We start from the raw sequence: 18,324 nt of genomic DNA on the forward strand, positions 1-18,324 counted from the left end.
ACGATGAGCTGTCATCGTCAAGGGTGTTCCTTTGGCCATCTTCGCGCGCAGAAGTATCAACTCTAGTCGCATGTAATCATGTTGTACATACTACTCTTTTTCCAAAGGAGCATCGGCCTTTTCTAGCTTTCGAATGGCGTCGTAGCACGTCGTGTAGCTCAGGTCCTGGAACGTGCGCAGCGCCGCGTCCGGGTTTGCAGAAAAGGCGCGAAATTTCACGGCCGCGCGGCGACAGCCGATTTCAAACACGTTCTCGCGCGCCAACGCCTCGGACGTGGCCAACTTGACGAGGCTCGGCGCACCGCCGCTCGATGCAATGAAGGCGACGACCCGGCGCGCCTTGGAGAACCGGGCCGCGTCGGCAGGTACCGGTAGGTTGCGCGTCGAGAGCTGCTGCAGCGGCACCATGCCGCAGTCTGGAGCGCCGCTAAACCACGCGCGCCACAGGTGCAAGACCGTCATCTTGGGTAGCATAAAGTCGTGCGGCACCGGGTGGAGACGCCCACCCCACTCAAACCGCGGTACCGAGGAGGGCGGCGGTAGAGTCTGAGTCGGCGTCGACAAGGACAAGGGCGGTGCCGCTGAAGCTGGCACCGGTGCAGTAGCGGCCGCGGGCGCAGTAAATTCCGGGCGAAGTTTCTGCAGCGCCTCTTGCATGCACGTCTCGACCGTGCTGCGCAAGTCGTGAAACACGCCGTCAAGCTGGGCCGAGCCCTGGGCCGTCACTTTGGTCTGCACAGCGTCGGCGACGAGCGTCGGGAGCTTCCGGAAGAGGTCATTTAGAACCGTGTCGAGCGTCGCTTCGACCTTCTCGAGCCGCGTGAGAAGGGAGGCCGTCGACGGTCCACCGAGCGCCGCCATGTCGACCTGCAAACAAGACCGACGATTATCGCCTCATACGACAGCCGAGATCTACCAGTATGGGAGCCTTGGGTCGCTTGGCCTTGGTCGGCTTTCTTGCTGATGCAGTTCCTTGGCGTGCGCCATCGGCCGGCGCCACAACGCGGTTTGGCACGGCCGGCCTGGCGCTGGTCACGCTAGGCGGGACAAGCTCTGTCGTGGCCAGTGAAGCTACCGCCGTCACATGCGCGAAAGCTGTCGCTGCGTCGGCTGAGCCATTGGTTTCGAGGCGTCGGCGCTTCGTCCCGCGGACCTCGTCCGCCACGCCCATTTGCGACACTGCCATTACCGCTTTCGTGGATCCGGATATAACGTAGCAAACATCCGGATGCATGTCCAGAGCTGGCTATTAAAATAACGGCAGCAGGTTGGTGATAATGGCAAGTGCTATATCTTGGACTGCGATAGCCGCCTGGGTGATCCGCAATCACTATGGTGAAGCGGACAACCTAGGTGAATGGAAGACTCCATCGCATTCAGCATTTGATATGTCGTCGATGCTCACGGCAATCATCCGGACACTATGTTTTAACCGGACTATCATTCTGGCACCGCCTGAGAGACCAACCCGCTCCGAGCCGCGATATGGTCACAGGTAAGAGGCGCAGTTGTGAAGGTGATATTTCCATCACTTGGTATAGCAGTTTAGGTCGTCGGGCGCTTTTCGTTGACAGTGCCCTTGTTGATGGCGTTGTTTCCGTTGATCTGCACACCAATCTGGTTGATGATGTGCGCAGGTGGCGGACGCAGCTTGGCCGTGGCTTCCGCGTCCGTGAGCAACGTCACAATGTCGGTATATCCCTTCTTTTTGGCAATGTACAGGGGTGTGGCGACCCCCTATTTCATCCATGAATCACCCCCAACGTTTCAATATCCCATGTACAATCTGTACATACCTTCATCGCATAGTTGACATCGGCATCTTTGTCGAGGAGGAGCTTGACAACATCGAAATGGCCGTTCTCCACCGCGATCGAGAGCGGCGTGTGCCCTAGCTATTATAATCAAAGCCAAGGATATGCTGGCGTGAGCTTCAGATCGTACCTCGTCCGGTTGGTTAACATTGGCTTTGTTGTCGATAAGCAAGTGGACAATCACGTCATAACCGTCCTTGGACGCGACCCAGAGCGCCGTCTGTCCCAGCTACGACCAAAATCAGCCGTCATTTAACCACCAACGCATTCACATGATTGCGCCGGGTGACATCGATGCCAGGCGTCGCCAGAAGCGTCTCCAGTAGTGCGTACGCATCGCCGTTGTTGTTGGTAGCAACATCCACGGTCGCTCGCTGCGCCTTGGAGCTGAGTCCATGATGGTTGCTGACGGCAATGTGCAGCAGCGTGTCACCAGCCTAGTCACTTGAGTCACCTCACACATAACGAATGGCGTGCCTTGCTTGAGAGGTTGGGCGATGTCCCTTTGGATAAAAGCGCTTGGAGGCGCACTGTGTCCCTACGTTGCACGGCCGCAACGAGCTCTGACGATTCGCCCAGTAGATCTGCGATGACGCGATGGCCTTTGTGGAGCGCGACAGCATATTCGGGTGTTTGGCCGTCCTAGAGATCATCTCCAGGTTGGTTCAGTTCTAGTACGTGACTTCTACCTTGTACAGTTTATCGGCAACCGCGCCAGCGTCAAGGAGAAGTCGCACGATGGCCTCGTGGCCGGCAACCGACGCGATGAAGAGAGGCCATCTTCCATTCTATTGCAAGATCCGCATCATTGACACGAGCAGCATATGCGTCGAGGCGTACGGAGGTCGCTTGATTGGCGTCGGCGCCAGCGTCGAGGAGGCGGCGTACGATGGCCGTGCGACCCGTGTTGGTCGCTGTGTACAGAGGCGTCACGCCGTTCTAACTATCGCGTCAATACGCAGCCGACTATCAATCTTTCAACGTACTTTGGCGGCTGCGTTGACGCGGGCGCCAGCGTTCAAGAGCATGTCCACCGCCGCGTCCTGTCCTTGGTTGCAAGCAGCGTACAAGGCCGTGTACCCGTCCTATCGCAGCCAGTGGCAACCCGCCTATCGAAAGCGGAGACATACGACCGTTGCACTCTGGACGTCGGCGCCCGCGTCCAGGACAAGTTGCATCACGGCCTCGAGCCCTTGGAAGGCTACTGCGAAGAGGGCTGTTTCTCCCTTCTAGATTCCACATGTATTGAGCATCCCACCAAGAGAGCGGGGTGGTCTACGTTGTCGCTCTGGTTGACATCGGCACCCGCGCGTAGCAAGCGTTGTACAACGGCTTCATGCCCTTGCGCCGATGCGATGTACAATGGCGTCCGTCCATCCTGTAGATCATGGTCAGGACCGCGGTTGCGATCCAACACGTGTAGTACCGAGTCGGCTTGGTCGACCAGGGCGCCAGCATCGAGCAAGAGTCGCACCACGCCGTCGTGCCCGCCTCGCGACGCAGCGTACAGTGGTGTCCAGCCATCCTGCCGTACGCGTCAGCGCTGCACGCGTGTGTACCTTGTGCCTACCTTGTCGTCTCGCCAGCTTGGGCTTGCACCGCTACGGAGTAGGCGCGCCACGTCACTCTCGTTGCCACGACCGGCGAGATGGCAAAAGGCTCTTCCAGCGGCTCGCTACGCAGACGCGTCAGCGCGGCCACGACGCATCCGGGCGTACGTCCATCACACGCTGGACGCAAATCGAGGCAGTCGTGTCCGGTCAAATTAAATGTCAGAGCTATTTATCCGGATGATTGGCATGAAACCGGACACAGGCAGGCGACAACCGCATGACAACTGATCACCAGAAGCCATTTCCGACGTGGACAAGGTGTATATGTATATTAGTACATATATAGATATGCTATCTTCATTACAAAGACTTTTCAAACGTAGAGACTAGCAATCTCCTTCTTCATTCGCTCGACGGGCCGTGGGTGCGCAGGCGGCGGCTCGTCTTGCTCGTCTGTGGTCGCCCGGGGGCGCTAGTGGCCGCGAGCGAGGCCCATGCCGCAACGCTTCGTAGAGGCCTTCCACGTTTCGCTGTCGGCGGTAAAGTTACGCAGTTTCTTGAGGTCTTCGAGAGACGCCAGTGCCTGAGGCGGCGCCTGGAGGTCGCGGTGCAGGATGAGCGTACCGGTAGCCCACCCTCCGGCCTATTGGTGGTTTGCTGCATGAACCAAGATCTTATTTGATTGGACGGCGCTCGAGGAATCCTCGCTTGGTCGTTGGACGTTTCACATGTTGGCACACATTGTCCTCTTGGACATTGCACTTGAGTCTAGCATTACGACACCAAAAATGTCTCATAGACGTTAATTTACAAAACAATGGTCGGGCTCTGTCGCATCGACACACTGCGCGAACTCGTAAACGACGTCGGCGGTGCTTCGAGGTACGCGATGGCCCTCGCGCCCGTCGGACGGTCCAGCGGATTGCTTTCCAAACACGCGAGCGCGAGCTCGGTGATGCCCGGCGGACACAGTACAGAGAGCGTCGGCCGCAGCGTGCCGTGGCTAATGCGCTGCAGCAGAATGTCATTGTCCATCTGGGCTAAATGGTGCTTGTACGGGTCTTCGTGCGAGTCGAGGACCGAGAGGAGGACACCAAACGAGTACATGTCACTGGCCGCCGTCGGCTTCTCGCCGCGTAGAACCTCGGGCGCGACCCACGTCTTGAGCTCGGTTTGAGGCGACTGTGAGATGCGACAACTGACGTATGTCGTAGTTTGACGCAAGACGTCGCTCCAGCGGGACGAGGACGACGAGACGGACGACGATGCTGACGTGCGCGAGAACAGACAATCATCGCGTTGAAACGGAATGCTGGCGATTTTGGCCGTGACGCGGTGGACCGACGTGGTCAAAAGCACGGCGTCCATCGTGAGTTGCTGGTGGAGGACATCTTGGCTGTGCAAATATGTCTACAAGGCAAAATGCCAACTCAAATGGGGCCTTGGTCGCATCGAAAGCACGTACGAGCCCCAAGAGCACATCCAAGGCGAGCTGGTGTTTCTTGTCGGGCCAGGCTACCGTGAGCGGATTCGTCGTTGTGAGGAGATCGCGTAGCGACCCTTGGGACAAGAACTCGAAAGCGACTTCCGCGTTGAACTGGTGGTGCCACACGACACCGACGACCGCAACGATGTTGGCGTGCCGCAATCTATGGCAGACCTCTTAACCCTACCCCTTCAAAAATCGATGCTTGCACAAGTATACCGAGACAGCAGGTGGATGTGCTCGATGAACTGCAGCACAAACTCGTGGTCTGTTTGCCGCCACGGCGTCAGGCGCTTGACCGCCACGTCCAGTGAGCCATTCCCTGCATAGTACGTGCCAAAGTACACTTGAAAGCTGTCGCTGGGCGGGGCCAAAAGGCGCACGAGCCGTAGCTGCCGCGCGTCCAACTGCGGCACCACAGTCTCGCGCGTCGTGAGCTCATAGCTGTCCGACGACAAGGTATGCAAGTGACCGAGCGGGCTCGGCTCGACATGCAGCGGACCGCAGCAGCGCTTGACAAGCATCATGTACAGCACGACGATGCCCACGACGACCGGGCATGTAATCGCCAACGCGAGTGCTGCCGTCGTCCCTTGTGTGTCGTTGGAGGTGGCTATACCACGTCGCATGAGCGCAACAATATGCAACGTCGAAGAAGCGTACGACTCGCGACCGGGTTGGTCGAGGGCACGCTGGGCGTCAATGGAAACTCGATCGCGGCGGTCGCTGGTAGGCTCTCCGTCGTAGGTAGTCGCACCGTCGTAGGTAGAGGCGTCGATGGCACTCCCGGTAACTTCGTGGCGACTGCTGTGATGTTTGGATCGCGCGCCACTGCCGGCGGCTGCGTGGCGTTCAACGCCATGGTCGTCGCGACGACGCCAAGTAGCATCCACCCTGCGAGACGCATGTATCAAAGTACAGACAGGCTCGAAGAGGGATATCTCGTCCGTCGTGGCGAAGGTTACATCCGTTCAGTCGGCGACCTCGTCGAAGCCGTCGGGCGTGTTGCACGGTGCAGCCGCATGGCATGGGTGTAGCGCATGTGCGTTAAAAAGTGCACGAGCGTATTTGGTTCAGGTCGTCACGGCCACGGCGGCTGGTTGTGACCCTTTCCAGGTGTCCAGGCACGAGAAACTGCCACGTTTTTTCGTTTTGCGATCTTCAAGCGCTGAACCCACATCTCGTCCGCAACTCAAGCGACCCCAGAACGTTCCTGAAGCGAGACCGTACGGTGCTCTGCAGCCACTCTACCTGGTACTACCGGCAACAGACTAAGCTTACCGGCAACGTGTGCCGTCGTGACAGCTTCTTTGGTTGCGGACGATTGTTGCGGGGCTGCTCGAATGTAAACCTCTAGCATTTGATATGCAAATCTATACGTTGTTGGCGTATTCGTCGATCGAACAACAAGAACAGATGACGGACGCAGCGCTCAAGGCGACGGCGACGGCCGCGCTCGGCGCCGCGCTGGACGCGTACCCGGGCAAGAAGACGCTCATCGCGGACGCATCCTTTCGTGCGCTTCTCGACGTCATGGCCTGCGGCGTCGGCGGCAAGGCCTTCTTCGAGCGCCAGCAGGTGTCCCGCATCCTCCTCCTCGAGCGGCCGCTCCCGCGCGCGAGCCTTCTCGACGCCTGCGTCTTTCTGCTCTTGCGGCCACAAGCGACCAACGTGACGCTCTTGCGCGAGCTGTATAGCGCGCACCCATCGCTGGCCATGACGGTCGCGTGGGTCCCATCTTGTTCGACGGCTGTCGAGCTCGAGATGGAGCGGCAAGGCCTCAAGCACCTCGTCTCCGAGGTCGATCTGCCGCTCTACTTGCTGCCGTGCGAAGAGAACGTGTGGAGTCTCTGCCGCGAAAACGATTTTCAAACACTCTTCGTCGAGAAAGACCAAAGCCTCGTGACCGAGGTTGTCAAGAGCCTCCTCGAGCTCGGCCTCACGCGCGCGACGAGTATGCAAGCGCTTGGCGCCGTCGCCGAGAGCGCCAAGATCCTCTACGAGAGCGTCCAGTCCAAGGCGCCGCCGCTCGCGTCGGCCGCGCCATTCGACCAGTGCATCCTCATCGATCGCACCGAGGACCCGATCACGCTGCTCGTGACGCCACTCCATTACGAAGGTATATTGCTATATATATCCGTGTATTAACGCTGCGTACTAGGGCTATTGGATGCAGTGCTGGGGATGAACCATGGCGTTGTCACTGTCAACGGCGCGAAGCACATGCTGTCGGCAAACGACGAGTTCTACGCGTCGATCCGGGACCTCGACTTTGATCATTTGGTCACGTCCCGGTTGCCGGCGATTGCGGCGGGTCTTCGCGACGACAAACAGCTCACGCCGGCGACCGAGCTCGCGAAGAAGCTCGGGTCCCTCGTCCAAACCAAGCAGGCCGTGAGTTTGCACTTGGACCTCGTGGCGGCGATGACGCAGGCCAGCAGTGACGACCACAAAGCGCTCAAGCGCTGCGTCGAGATCGAGCAGAGCATCATGGGTCTCGGCAAGCCAAAAGACATTGACGCGATGATCGAAGAAGGCTTGCTCCGCGACCCACCGCTCGAGCTCTCCAAGATGCTCAAACTGCTCTGTCTCCACGCTCTCGTGCTGGGCGGTCCCGACAAAAAGATCTTTGACACGCGCCAGCAGCAGCTCTGCCATACGTACGGCCATGCCGTCCTCCCGCTGCTCTCGAGTCTCAGCGCGTCGTTGCAGTGGCTCGTGCCCAGAGGTGGCCACGCGAACTGGAAGTGGTCGAAATTGCGCAAGTCCATGGACCTCCTCAAGGGCAGCGCGATCGAAGACGTCTTGCAGCCGCGCGACATTTGGGGCATGTTTCCCACGATCGGGTACGCGCCGCTGAGCGTCCGGCGCGTCCAAGTGGCCAGCGGCATGCATCAAGTGAGCGCGCTGCCATTACCAACCGGTACGCCCAAACCCGGCCCGCCCCAGAGAGTGCTCGTCTACTATCTGGGCGGCGTGGCGTATGCCGAGCTCGCAGCGTACCGGTTCTTGAACCGATCGCAGACCCAGTTTGAGTTTGTCGTCGCAACCACATCGATCTGCAACACGACACGGCTCTTCCAAGGCCTCATGGCGTCCCAGTAGAGCTGGTGGTGTGCACTACTCATATGCGCACCCTAGCAACGTGGCTCTGACACTAGGATCGACACTTGTCGCATCACGACAATTATATATATGAATTTGACTTGCGACGAATGTATCAAGCTGAAAAGATACCCTTTCGAAAAGCAATGACGTGGCATCGCGAAGCGCTTTAATAGCTTGCACACGTCTGCGTTGGTACATGGACTTATCGGACAGAATAGAAAACAGTGAAAATACACTTTTTGTGATTGTTTGCTAAAAACGTCATTCCAGGACGAACCCACACGCCGCATGTTGATATTTTCATGTAGCAGATTGCTGCCTTTGTCTCGGGTGTCGTCGTCTTGGACCAACTCCAAATGTCATTCTTTCAAGAGCCACCACACGCTCGCGGAGTGCACGTCGCTGGATGCTAACGTGGCATTTGGTCTATCAAAACAAGACTCAAGTAAAGTCGGCCGTCACGTTTGAACATTGTGCCTCTGCGCTGGACGCGCCCCATGATGCCCTTTTTCGTTGCCAATGAAGCAGACCACGGCCAATAAGATCGTATTTGTCCGGTTAATCGGTGCATCATCCGGATAAATATCGATCGGCTCCTTTGGCACGCTTGTCGAGCACAAGAGCACCGACGTATCTCGTTGCGGCGATCACGCACCTGTGTATTCAGTGGCAAGCTCGATATAATTTTTGAATCGTGTGCGCTGGAAGCGCCTCCATGGAGGGCGCCCTGTCGCCGTTGCGTCGACGATGGGCATGCACTGTACGAAGGGCCCGTCAAAAGCTCGTCAAGAGCCCTTGACGCGATACAATCGAGTGGTTGCAGTGAAGGCTGCGGACGAGTCCTGTCTGCGATGGCTGGTTCCTCTCACACGCTGACATGCAGTCCGAGCAAGACGTGCGTCAACGGGAACCAAGCCGCATAGGCCGACGCGCGGGCGGTGACAAAAGTAGAGCAGTCGGCACCTGACGCTGGGAGACGATACCACGGTATAAGTCGAGTCCTACACGCGCCACGGCGGGCGGCGCGTGCCGCTTCCTTGTCGGCAACACGGACAGCGCATGCCTTTGCGTCTGGCCACGACGCTTGCGACGGCTGGACGCGGCGATGCGAAGGCCGTTCTTGGGTGCACGTCGCTTGAAGTTGCAACTTGAAGTTCACCTTGCACTTCCCCACCTCAAAAGAACCGCGCTCCGAGGTATCGCAGACCGCGCAATGTCATTCCTGTATCCGAGCGCGGCGATATCATGGCGACCTTGGGATGTACCTTGGGATGTACTGCATGCGCGAGTGTACCGCCACCATACAATTCGACCGTCGTCAGTACCACGCTCCTTCCAAAACGACGAAGAGAGGTGCGACACGAGTCGTGTAAACGCCATCCACACGTCAGTGGCGACGGACGTAGAAAGGGCAGATCCACGCCACGGTGTCTGTGCGCCATGCCAACCATATTTCAACTGGATTTCCACCCGCGTGGTGCGAACGGCAAGGTGCACCCAGGTGGCACTTGCACTTGCACGTCCACGTCTTTTCCTGTGCATCCCATCCCATGGACGCGCCTCGCACTTTCTGGACCATGCCCAACAAAGTGCAACTAGTCGCAGGGGTGGTGACGAGGTCTATTTTCCGCGAGGCGTCGCACGCCTCCGTTTTCTCGCGCAGTCTCTACGGCTGATGCCACATGGTTCCACTGGATTTATGCCAGAAATCAAGTGGCCCAGGTGGCAGCCCATATTGCGCCGTGCATTTGGTCGCGGCCGCCCATGCGAAGGCGCTGGTATGGCGACGAGGCTGGCATCCACACCCACTGAAATCTTGAGCTTGATATCCAGCGGTTGGGTGGCTCGCAAAATCAACTCGACAGGTGGTCGGAACTTCAAGGACGTATTTTATTTTAAGACCCGCGCAATGTTTCATACAAACATAAGGCATATACGGCATATTAATATTCCAACGACGTGAATCATCCCTGCGCCAATCACAGATGGCTCCGTTGGTTTTCGACCAATGGCATCGCACGGCCAAAGATTGCAAAGGCTTCGATCGCCAGCCAGTCTCGAATTTGCCTGGTCGCCCGTAGCTCCACCCTCTGATGCTGCAGCGCCTCCTTGTCGTTGGCCTCGTCGGCGCCGCCGCCGCCTTGGTCGAGGACCCAACCAGCATGTGCGCGCGCGTGCCCACGAACCGCATCGACTGCTACCCGCCGACGGCCGCCTTTCCCAACGCGACCGCCGAGTCGTGCCTGGCCCAAGGCTGCTGCTGGGACCCGAAGGACGATGTGCCGTGCGCATTTGGCGGTCTCGCGACGCCGGCACCGTCGGCCTGCAGCGCGGTCGTCAAGTCGTCGCGCATGGCGTGCCGCAACCCGCGCTACTTTCCCTCGGCCAACTCGTCGGACGTGTGCGCGGCCATGGGCTGCTGCTTTGACGCGTCGTCGGCCGAGTGCTTCCAGCCGGCTTTTGAGGGCTACCGCCTCAACGAGTCGTCGTGGCGCGAGACGGCCAAGGGCTTCACGGCCACGCTCGTCTTGCCCAAGGGTGCGCGCGGTCCGTTTGGCAACGACATTCGCACCTTGGCGCTCAACGTCAACACGGAGCACAAGAACTATGTGCGCGTGCGCATCACGGACCCGAAGTTTGCGCGCTACGAAGTCCCGATCAAGCTCCACGGCCTCAAGCCGTCGGGCCATACGTTCAACCGCACGTACGACGTGAGCGTCACCAACGCGCCGTTTGGTATCGCGGTCACGCGCCGTGCGACGGGCGAAGTCCTCTTCAACTCGACGCCCAACGGCGCCTTCAACGGCCTCATTTTCGAGAACCAGTTCATTGAGCTCTCGACGTCGACGCCGTCGCGCGCCAACTTTTTCGGTATGGGCGAGCACGTTGGGTCACTCCTTGCGCCGACCGACGGCGACCACTACACGATCTTTGCCCGCGACCAGGTCGCCAACATGTACCACGCGCACACTAAGGTGGGCAGCGACAACGTCTACGGCGTGCACCCGTTTTACATTCGCCGCGAAGCCTCGGGCAACACGCACGGCGTCTTCCTCGTCAACTCGAACGCGATGGAGGTCGTTGCGCAAAACCATTCGCTCACCTTTCGCACGGTCGGTGGCGTCTTGGACCTGTTCGTGTTCCTCGGGCCCGCGCCGTCGCACGTTGTGCAGCAGTACACGAAGCTCGTCGGTCGCCCGGCGCTGCCGCCGTACTGGTCGCTCGGCTACCACCTCTGCCGCTGGCACAATCACGAACTCTCGGACGTCACGTCCGTCGTATCCCGCATGCGCGCTGCCGGCGTGCCCCAGGACGGTCAGTGGACCGACATTGACGTCATGGACAAGTGGCTCGACTTTACGTGGGACCCGGTGCACTTTCCGCAAGCCAACTTTTCCGCGTTCATCGACGACCTCCACGCCCACGGCCAGCACTACGTGCCGATCGTGGACGCTGGCATTAGCAACCAGTACGACGACTATGTGAGCTACGACGAGGGCTTGGCGATGGACGTGTACATGAAGGACCCGGCCAACGTGGGCATTGAAGAGAACAAGGTGTGGCCCGGCATGGTCGCGTTCCCCGACTTTTTCCACCCGAACGCGTCGGCGTACTGGCACAAGCAGCTCGAGCGCTACTACGCGACTGCGCAGTACGACGGCATCTGGCTCGACATGAACGAACCGAGCAGCTTTTGCGTCGAGGGCGGCCGCGAGTCGCGCACGTGCATGTTCAACGACAGCTTCATTCCGGCCACGTTTGTCAAGTCGGCCGACGTCCAGGCGCCGTTCGACCCGTACCGCCAGTCGTACGTGCCGGGCCAAAAGGTGCTTGGGAACCTCGCGACGCAGACGGCCGCGCTGGGCTCGCACCACTACAACTCGATCCACTACAACGTCCACTCGCTGTATGGCCACTCGGAGATCATGGCCACGCGCTCGGCGATCGACCAGATCCGCGGCAAGCGCTCGTTCATCCTCGCGCGGTCGACCTTTGCCGGCGACGGCCAGTACACGGCGCACTGGCTTGGCGACAACGGCGCGACGTGGCCCGACATGAAGTACTCGATTGCCGGTGTCCTGGCCATGAACATGTTTGGCATGCCCATGGTCGGCCCGGACGTGTGCGGCTTTTCCTTTGACACGACCAAGGAGCTCTGCGTGCGCTGGCACCAGACCGCGGTCCTCTTCCCGTTCATGCGCAACCACAACGAAGCCACCATCGACCAAGCGCCGGTCGACTTTGACGACGAAGCGCTCACCATCATCCGCGCCACGCTCTTCAAGCGCTACGCGCTCCTCCCGTATTTGTACACGCAGCTGTACCATGCGTCGGCGGACGGCGTGACGGCGGCGCGGTCGCTCTACTTTGAGTTCCCGGACGACCTCGCGACGTTGGCCATTGACACGCAGTACTTGCTGGGCTCGGCGCTCATGGTCGCGCCCGTGCTGGAAGAGAAGGCGTCGCGTGTGACGGCCTACTTCCCCAAGGCCACCTGGTTTGACCTCTGGAACGGCGAGCACGTCGACACGAGCGCGTCGGCCAACTTGGTGTTGGACGCGCCCTTGGACACTGTGCCCATGTTTATCAAGGGCGGCTCGATCGTGACGCTCCAGGAGCCGAGCACGACGACGGCCGCCAGTCGCAAGAACCCGTTTGCGCTCAAGATTGCGTTTGGTGAACCGACCAACGGCAGCCACGTGGAAGCGAGTGGCGATCTCTATATGGACGCGGGCGACTCGCTCAACCCGCTCACGACCAAGGCGTTCTCGCTCATGACGTATGCGGCCAAGCACTTTCCCACTGGCCTCCTCGAGGTCACCGGCACGGTCGCGGCGAGTGGCTTTACCGGCCCCGAGACGGCGGTGCCGCTCGCGACGATTGAAGTCTACGGCGCCCGCGGCATTGCGGCCAACGCTGAGCTGACGGTCGAGTACACCAAGGGCTCGACCAAGCGCGTCACCAACGCGACGTACAACGCGACGAGCAACGTGGTGACGATCGCGCACCTCAACCTCGAGGTCGGCGCGGCGTTTTCGCTGCAGATGTTTGCCAAGCCGGCGACCATCGGCGGCGCGACGACCGCGCCCGTGATCGTGCAGGTCCAGGCGGGCAGCGCGGGCGCGGACGAGGTTGCCAGCGGCGTCTCGTGGTGGATCATTGGCGGCGCGATTGCTGTCGGCCTTCTCCTCGTCGCGGCGCTCGCGCAGTGCTACCGCCGCCAGGGCTACAACGCGGTCGCCTAAGGTGCTAAAGTTGTTCAACTAATTCAGCCACGTTTCTATTGTGAGTGTGTTGGCAACCTTGTCGAAGGACAGCTCGAGTCTGCCCTAGCAAGGCCCTGGACTGCACGGGTTCTTGACCCAGGAGTGCAGTGTAGGAAGCAGAGTTGTTGCTTGGGATCGCCTGTCGACGCTTCCAGCAGCCGGCTCTTCGCTCTCGCGCTGCCACGTCGAAAGATTTGAATTTTGGCGGTTATATCCGGATGACCCACGCCGCCGTGGCTTATCCGGATTTCCACGGCCGTTTGAGTTGAGCCTCGCTGTAGTCGCGATGCATCATCTTGTCTGAGGTCGTAGAGACGTACGTGGTCGTTCCAAGGACGTCTGCCGCTGTATCGTGTGAGGAACCAGTTGAAGATAGGGAGTGCCTTTGTTTAACGTCCGTTTCCACAACGAAATTGCCCTGTGGGGGAAGAAAAACGCGTTAAACGTCCGGCCTCAAAGATTCGTCGCGCAATAATTTCGAAACTCGACGCACCACTTGTCGTTTAATGTCGAGAAGAAGCGTTTTACTTGGTGTTTGTATGTATTTAAAAGAGTGGCGGCATTACAATTCAAACTCAACACAAGGAGCACTGATTGGCCACGGCTTTTTCGTGGGTTCGGTTTGAGTTTTGAGAGTCAGTTTTCTTTTTCTCAAAACTTGTGGTGTTGAGTTGACTTGGGACCGGAATGAGCACGACCAGCCTCCTGCAAGCCCCGACGCAAGCGCTCGTGGACCTCTCGCTGCCAATGGGTACCAACAAGAACTCGCTCGACATTGCGTCCGGCGGCGCCGTCCTCCGCAAGTCCTTCAACGCCTGGGACGACGTGCTCCTTTGCCGCGCGGTCAACGCCCGCAAGCCATGGACGGCCCCGAGCGGCGAGATCATGCTCTACTGGGCCGAGATCGCCGACACGCTCATGCGCACGCGCGGCTTTGGCGTCAAGAAGGACGGCCCGGCCTGCAAGACGCGGTTTGAGAAGATCTTGCGCATGACGATCGGCGGCGAAAAGGAGATGCTGCGCAAGACGGGCACGGACGACGAGTACGACGAGCGCGAGCGTCTTTTGCGCAACATGTACGAGCAGATCGACCAGTACCGCGACGGCCGCGACGGCGACGTCTCGCACAAGGTGCTCGGAGACCTGCACGAAGACGCCGAGTCGCTCGAGAACAAGCGCAAGCGCAAAGGAAAGGCGCTGGCCCGCATCATCTCGAAGCGCGAGCGGCTCATGGACTCGATCACGGGCAGCGCAATTGCATCGACGCCGCCGACGCGCGACGAGTTCAAGTCCATCTTTGAGTACCTCCAGCGGCGCATGGAGATTGACGACGCACGCGAAGAGCGCCGCATGCTCGCCGAGAAGGAGATGGAGGAGCGACGAACGGCGGCCGAAGAGCGCCGCATGGCGTCCGAGCTCGAGCGCGACCGCCAACAGCAAGAGTTCATGGTCAAGGTGCTCAACATCATGCAGAGCAAGTGAGATGTTGCAGTGAGCCGATCCAATAGCAGTAATAGATGGTCGTCGTGTGTGTTGAGTCGAAAGGAATTGCAAGTCGAGTGCATATACACGTATGGCCTCTACCTCGACCATTGCCAGCCACGGCCAAGGCAGCGCCAAGGGCGAGAGGCCATCGAGGACCGGCGAGGCCGCGACCGAATGTTGGCGTTGGGACAGTGTCGACGAGCTAGTTTATTTTAGCCAATCCGATTCGCGAACGGCGAGTTAACCACAAATATTCCATGTATTTTAGCCAATCCGATGGCAGGTGGACTGGCACCAGTCTTTTCAGGTGCCAGTTTGCATTTGACGTTGGAGTCCACAGTAGTCTAGCGAGTAGTACCGTCGAGGTAGAAGAGACGATCGATCGATCGATATTGCGCCACACAGAAGCGTGTTTCCCGCCTTATCCATGGGGAAATGGCTTTTTCGGCCGCTACAGACACACCCTTGCCTGCTTTCATCTGCGCTGCAATCTCACAGCGCTAGTGCAACAATTGCGAGGGGACATTTCAAACGACATGACAATTTCGAGTAGTCCATCGAAGCATAGAATACTACTTAGCCTCGCAATTATTACCCGTCAAGTGCTGTGTAAGCACTGGGGTGCAGCCGAATGCTCTGCCGTGCCGCCGATTCCTCGCAGAACAACGACAATGCGAGCACCACATACTAGCACCACCTGGAACCACGAACACAAAACTATAAAGGGCAGGGTCGCTTGTCCTGTCGCCATGGCAAACCATCGCAATGAGAGGAGCGCCAGTCGAACGCATCTCAGCAGACAATGATGGACGCAGAAACGCACAGAACGCCCAGCATATTGAGGAGAAGAACAGAGTAGACAGAATTGCTTCATCCATGAGTATACCTCTACGAGCAATTGAGTGCGTTTGTGCATGGAGCTTGGCATGCTGCAACGGCCGCTGGCGGACGTACAGGGCGCGTGTGTCAATACACGCACCCATTGTGGTGCGTCAAACAGGCAAATATACAAATATAGGTGCTCTTTTTGGAAACGGCTTGGGATCCGCACCAGTCCTTTTTTGTTTGGACGGTCGTAGCAAGCATGTCGACCGCGGGGATGCGCTTCTGCAAGGAATGGTACGATGGTCTGCGGATGCGGCGGAGGGCTCATGGGCGACGTGTGTAGCAACAACATGTTGTACCCTAGCCAAGACCGCGAGCTCAAGCGGCTCACGTTCACGTGCCGCAACTGCGGGCACAACGAAGAGGTGCCCGAGTCGTGCATCTACGCCAACGAGCTCGTCAAGGACTCGCGCGTCCAGCTCGATGTGCTGCCGGAAGACATCATTGACGATCCGACCCTCCAGCGCGACTACGACGTTGCGTGCCCCGAGTGCGGCGGCCAAGGCGCGGCGTTTATCCGATCGCATGACGGCGTGAAGCAGTCGACGCTGGCGCTCATTTGGATTTGCCTCAACCGCGACTGCCAGCTCGACGAGCATGGCAACCGACTGCCCACGCACCGATGGATGGATTAGTACGTATCGTCTTGCAACACGAGTTTGTCCTTTCCTCCCCCTGTCCTTGTTCATACCGCGATGGTGTGAATACCACACGAAGACGACTACAATAAACTGTGAATGGTAGCAACGACTCCATGCACACTCTATTTGCATTACACGGTTGGGAGCAAATGCAGGCCCATGGCGCGTCTCTCGTGATCGAGCGTAAGAGCAGCTCCATAGTCGAGAAATTGCTGGAAGGCGGCCCACTTGGCCGCTTCCGGGATCGCGTCCGCGTGCGGGCCAAAGCTCAAGAGTGCATCGCGCCACGTCTTGCGCGACTGCGCCTTGACGTACGGGCCGTTATAGCCAAGGACACGGAGGCGTGTTTTGTCAAGGCCGACGCGGTCCAGCGTAAACCTAGTACAAGTGCGCATCTCTCTAGTACGTCATCCAAGGATGAGTACCACAAGAGGCGCGGACGCCACGCGGTTGGATCGTCGTCCGTTTGGCAGACGTTGCCACCAACAAAGACGATGCGGTCGGGGGTAACAAACTCGCGCATGACAAAGTAGCTGACTTCTTCCGGGGCGTCGACGCGCTGGAAGTGCATGTTGGGGTCGATGCTTGCAACCAACTAAGAGACGCGTTCCATCGACTCTTCAAGTACGAGTAACAGCGTACCGCTGGGTCAAGAACCGTGACGGGGATATGGCTCCACGGCGCCTTCCACGAGGCCCAGATATTTGGGCGAACGCACGCATGCGTTTCGTCCAGCGGCAGCGCAATGTCGATCTGCAGGCGCACGGCGATATCGAGCAAGTCGTTGCCGTGATCAATCTCGACGTGGTCCATCACGGGCAAGGACGACGATGGAAAGAACGTCCGCGCTAGCATCCGGTCCGTATTGTGAAAGAGGCGCTGGGTGAACCAGTCCAAGCCCGTGCGCCGCGCGGTCGGATCGATCGGTAGCCAGACTTGCTGCCATGTGAACGGCTCGCTTGCTTCCTACGATCCAAATTGTACCAAAAGTGCAAACTGGGAAAGGACATACGGGCATGTTGTTTTGGCGATCGGCCGAGCTACCCAGGAGGCCAAGCCGTGCACCAGCAGAACGAGTCGGTCGACTTGTTGTCGGAGCCTCATGTTGATGCTCGTCGCGTCGTCGACAGTGTCGGCTAGAGCCGACGCTACTTGCTGCCACAGCAAGGCCGTGCCAGCATGGAGCTTGTAGTTTGCAAGAAAATGCTCCAAGATGTAGAGCTGGTTCTCAAGGTCTTTTTGCTCGTCGAGATCTCGGGCGCGGCGCCGCTGCTGCTTGAGGCGACGCCGCGTTCTGAGGTGCTCGACCTTGTCGGCCGTCGTCATTAGCACACTGCTGAGTCACGTGTGTTCATCGGGCGATGAAATGCTTGAAGCTGTTGAAAGAGCAAACATTCTGTGGGTTCCTGGCCTGTCCTGTCAGCTTGTCCTGTCCTGAGGACATTTTGGGTGACACAGCTGTCGTTGTGCATTTGCAAGCCAAGGTAAATCGAACGTTTACTCGAATGTAAATATGTACAAATGTAATAGCTATGGGCCGTCGCTGGGTTTGTTACCATCGAGATTATCGAGTGTCTTGCTGCATTCTGCAGTGCAAGGCCCTTGACTCGGCCTGGCCAAAGGTGTGGGGGCGGTGATAGGGAGGCCTACGCCTTGCCATGGAAACGCTTCCTAGCCAAATTAACATTGGGTAAAGTGCACTATGAGAAAGTTCAACGCTTACTGGGGCACTAATGCCGTGGTCGATCGCTGCCGTCCTGGACGCCAACGAGTGCGCCAGCCGCGAGAGATGGTCGACTTGTTGTCGGAGCAGGATGTTGACCGTCGTCGCGTCGTCAACAGCGTCCTGAAGAGCAGACGCCACTTGCTGCCACGGCAAGATCGTGTCCGCATGCGCCTTGTGGTTTGCAATAAAATTTTGGAGCACGTAGAGCTGCTTCTCAAGGTCCTTTTGCTCATCAAGATCGCGAGCGCGGCGCCGCTGCTGCTTGAGCCGGCGACGTTCTCGAAGCTGCTCATCTCTGTCGGTGGTCTCCATTTGTCAATTGCTTTTCGGCACAAACTCGGCGACGAATTGCGTGTCCA

The 18,324-nt window shown here is 58.7% G+C and overlaps 8 protein-coding genes across 8 annotated transcripts; 4 read left to right on the plus strand and 4 right to left on the minus strand.

The window, feature by feature from the left end:
- Positions 1–52: 52 nt before the first annotated feature.
- Positions 53–1,185, minus strand: SDRG_12393 (hypothetical protein). The gene is made up of 2 exons (XM_008618464.1): positions 917–1,185; positions 53–867 (listed from the first exon to the last, which is right to left on the minus strand). Exons 1-2 carry the CDS (start codon positions 1,169–1,171, stop codon positions 91–93), a joined length of 1,032 nt encoding a protein of 343 aa, XP_008616686.1. The 5' UTR covers positions 1,172–1,185; the 3' UTR covers positions 53–90.
- A 360-nt stretch (positions 1,186–1,545) lies between these two features.
- SDRG_12394 (hypothetical protein) lies at positions 1,546–3,568 on the minus strand (the record flags this gene model as incomplete). The annotated part of the gene is made up of 13 exons (XM_008618465.1): positions 3,533–3,568; positions 3,385–3,489; positions 3,241–3,339; positions 3,094–3,192; positions 2,945–3,043; positions 2,801–2,899; positions 2,655–2,753; positions 2,504–2,602; positions 2,364–2,456; positions 2,087–2,251; positions 1,945–2,043; positions 1,797–1,895; positions 1,546–1,737 (listed from the first exon to the last, which is right to left on the minus strand). The coding sequence occupies exons 1-13, from the start codon at positions 3,536–3,538 to the stop codon at positions 1,546–1,548; spliced, it is 1,353 nt and encodes a 450-aa protein (XP_008616687.1). The 5' UTR covers positions 3,539–3,568.
- A 606-nt stretch (positions 3,569–4,174) lies between these two features.
- SDRG_12395 (TKL protein kinase) lies at positions 4,175–5,715 on the minus strand (the record flags this gene model as incomplete). Its single annotated transcript, XM_008618466.1, has 4 exons — positions 4,175–4,777; positions 4,833–5,016; positions 5,073–5,466; positions 5,517–5,715. The coding sequence occupies 4 exons, from the start codon at positions 5,713–5,715 to the stop codon at positions 4,175–4,177; spliced, it is 1,380 nt and encodes a 459-aa protein (XP_008616688.1).
- Positions 5,716–6,253: 538 nt separating this feature from the next.
- Positions 6,254–8,195, plus strand: SDRG_12396 (hypothetical protein). Its single transcript, XM_008618467.1, has 2 exons — positions 6,254–6,972; positions 7,015–8,195. The coding sequence occupies exons 1-2, from the start codon at positions 6,270–6,272 to the stop codon at positions 7,956–7,958; spliced, it is 1,647 nt and encodes a 548-aa protein (XP_008616689.1). The 5' UTR covers positions 6,254–6,269; the 3' UTR covers positions 7,959–8,195.
- A 1,804-nt stretch (positions 8,196–9,999) lies between these two features.
- SDRG_12397 (hypothetical protein) lies at positions 10,000–13,251 on the plus strand. The gene has a single exon (XM_008618468.1). It carries the CDS (start codon positions 10,055–10,057, stop codon positions 13,205–13,207), a length of 3,153 nt encoding a protein of 1,050 aa, XP_008616690.1. The 5' UTR covers positions 10,000–10,054; the 3' UTR covers positions 13,208–13,251.
- A 629-nt stretch (positions 13,252–13,880) lies between these two features.
- On the plus strand, positions 13,881–14,798 carry SDRG_12398 (hypothetical protein). Its single transcript, XM_008618469.1, has one exon. The coding sequence runs from the start codon at positions 13,916–13,918 to the stop codon at positions 14,708–14,710; it is 795 nt and encodes a 264-aa protein (XP_008616691.1). The 5' UTR covers positions 13,881–13,915; the 3' UTR covers positions 14,711–14,798.
- Positions 14,799–15,777: 979 nt separating this feature from the next.
- On the plus strand, positions 15,778–16,364 carry SDRG_12399 (hypothetical protein). Its single transcript, XM_008618470.1, has 2 exons — positions 15,778–15,832; positions 15,882–16,364. Exons 1-2 carry the CDS (start codon positions 15,798–15,800, stop codon positions 16,231–16,233), a joined length of 387 nt encoding a protein of 128 aa, XP_008616692.1. The 5' UTR covers positions 15,778–15,797; the 3' UTR covers positions 16,234–16,364.
- SDRG_12400 (hypothetical protein) lies at positions 16,342–17,571 on the minus strand. The gene is made up of 4 exons (XM_008618471.1): positions 17,284–17,571; positions 16,882–17,205; positions 16,665–16,834; positions 16,342–16,617 (listed from the first exon to the last, which is right to left on the minus strand). Exons 1-4 carry the CDS (start codon positions 17,563–17,565, stop codon positions 16,371–16,373), a joined length of 1,023 nt encoding a protein of 340 aa, XP_008616693.1. The 5' UTR covers positions 17,566–17,571; the 3' UTR covers positions 16,342–16,370.
- Positions 17,572–18,324: the final 753 nt, after the last annotated feature.

Source organism: Saprolegnia diclina, assembly GCF_000281045.1.
Source record: "Saprolegnia diclina VS20 unplaced genomic scaffold supercont1.49, whole genome shotgun sequence".
Classification (NCBI taxonomy): Eukaryota; Oomycota; class Saprolegniomycetes; order Saprolegniales; family Saprolegniaceae; genus Saprolegnia; species Saprolegnia diclina.

Coding starts and splice junctions, on each gene's coding strand:
- SDRG_12393 (XM_008618464.1), bottom strand. CDS start 1,171: ATGGGCGTGGCGGACGAGGTCCGCGGGACGAAGCGCCGACGCCTCGAA. Junction 868..916: donor GACCCAAGGCTCCCATACTG/GTAGATCTCGGC, acceptor TCTTGTTTGCAG/GTCGACATGGCGGCGCTCGG.
- SDRG_12396 (XM_008618467.1), top strand. CDS start 6,270: ATGACGGACGCAGCGCTCAAGGCGACGGCGACGGCCGCGCTCGGCGCC. Junction 6,973..7,014: donor GACGCCACTCCATTACGAAG/GTATATTGCTAT, acceptor GCTGCGTACTAG/GGCTATTGGATGCAGTGCTG.
- SDRG_12397 (XM_008618468.1), top strand. CDS start 10,055: ATGCTGCAGCGCCTCCTTGTCGTTGGCCTCGTCGGCGCCGCCGCCGCC.
- SDRG_12398 (XM_008618469.1), top strand. CDS start 13,916: ATGAGCACGACCAGCCTCCTGCAAGCCCCGACGCAAGCGCTCGTGGAC.
- SDRG_12399 (XM_008618470.1), top strand. CDS start 15,798: ATGTCGACCGCGGGGATGCGCTTCTGCAAGGAATG. Junction 15,833..15,881: donor ATGCGCTTCTGCAAGGAATG/GTACGATGGTCT, acceptor CGACGTGTGTAG/CAACAACATGTTGTACCCTA.
- SDRG_12400 (XM_008618471.1), bottom strand. CDS start 17,565: ATGACGACGGCCGACAAGGTCGAGCACCTCAGAACGCGGCGTCGCCTC. Junction 17,206..17,283: donor TGCACGGCTTGGCCTCCTGG/GTAGCTCGGCCG, acceptor TTTGGATCGTAG/GAAGCAAGCGAGCCGTTCAC. Junction 16,835..16,881: donor TCACGGTTCTTGACCCAGCG/GTACGCTGTTAC, acceptor CGCGTCTCTTAG/TTGGTTGCAAGCATCGACCC.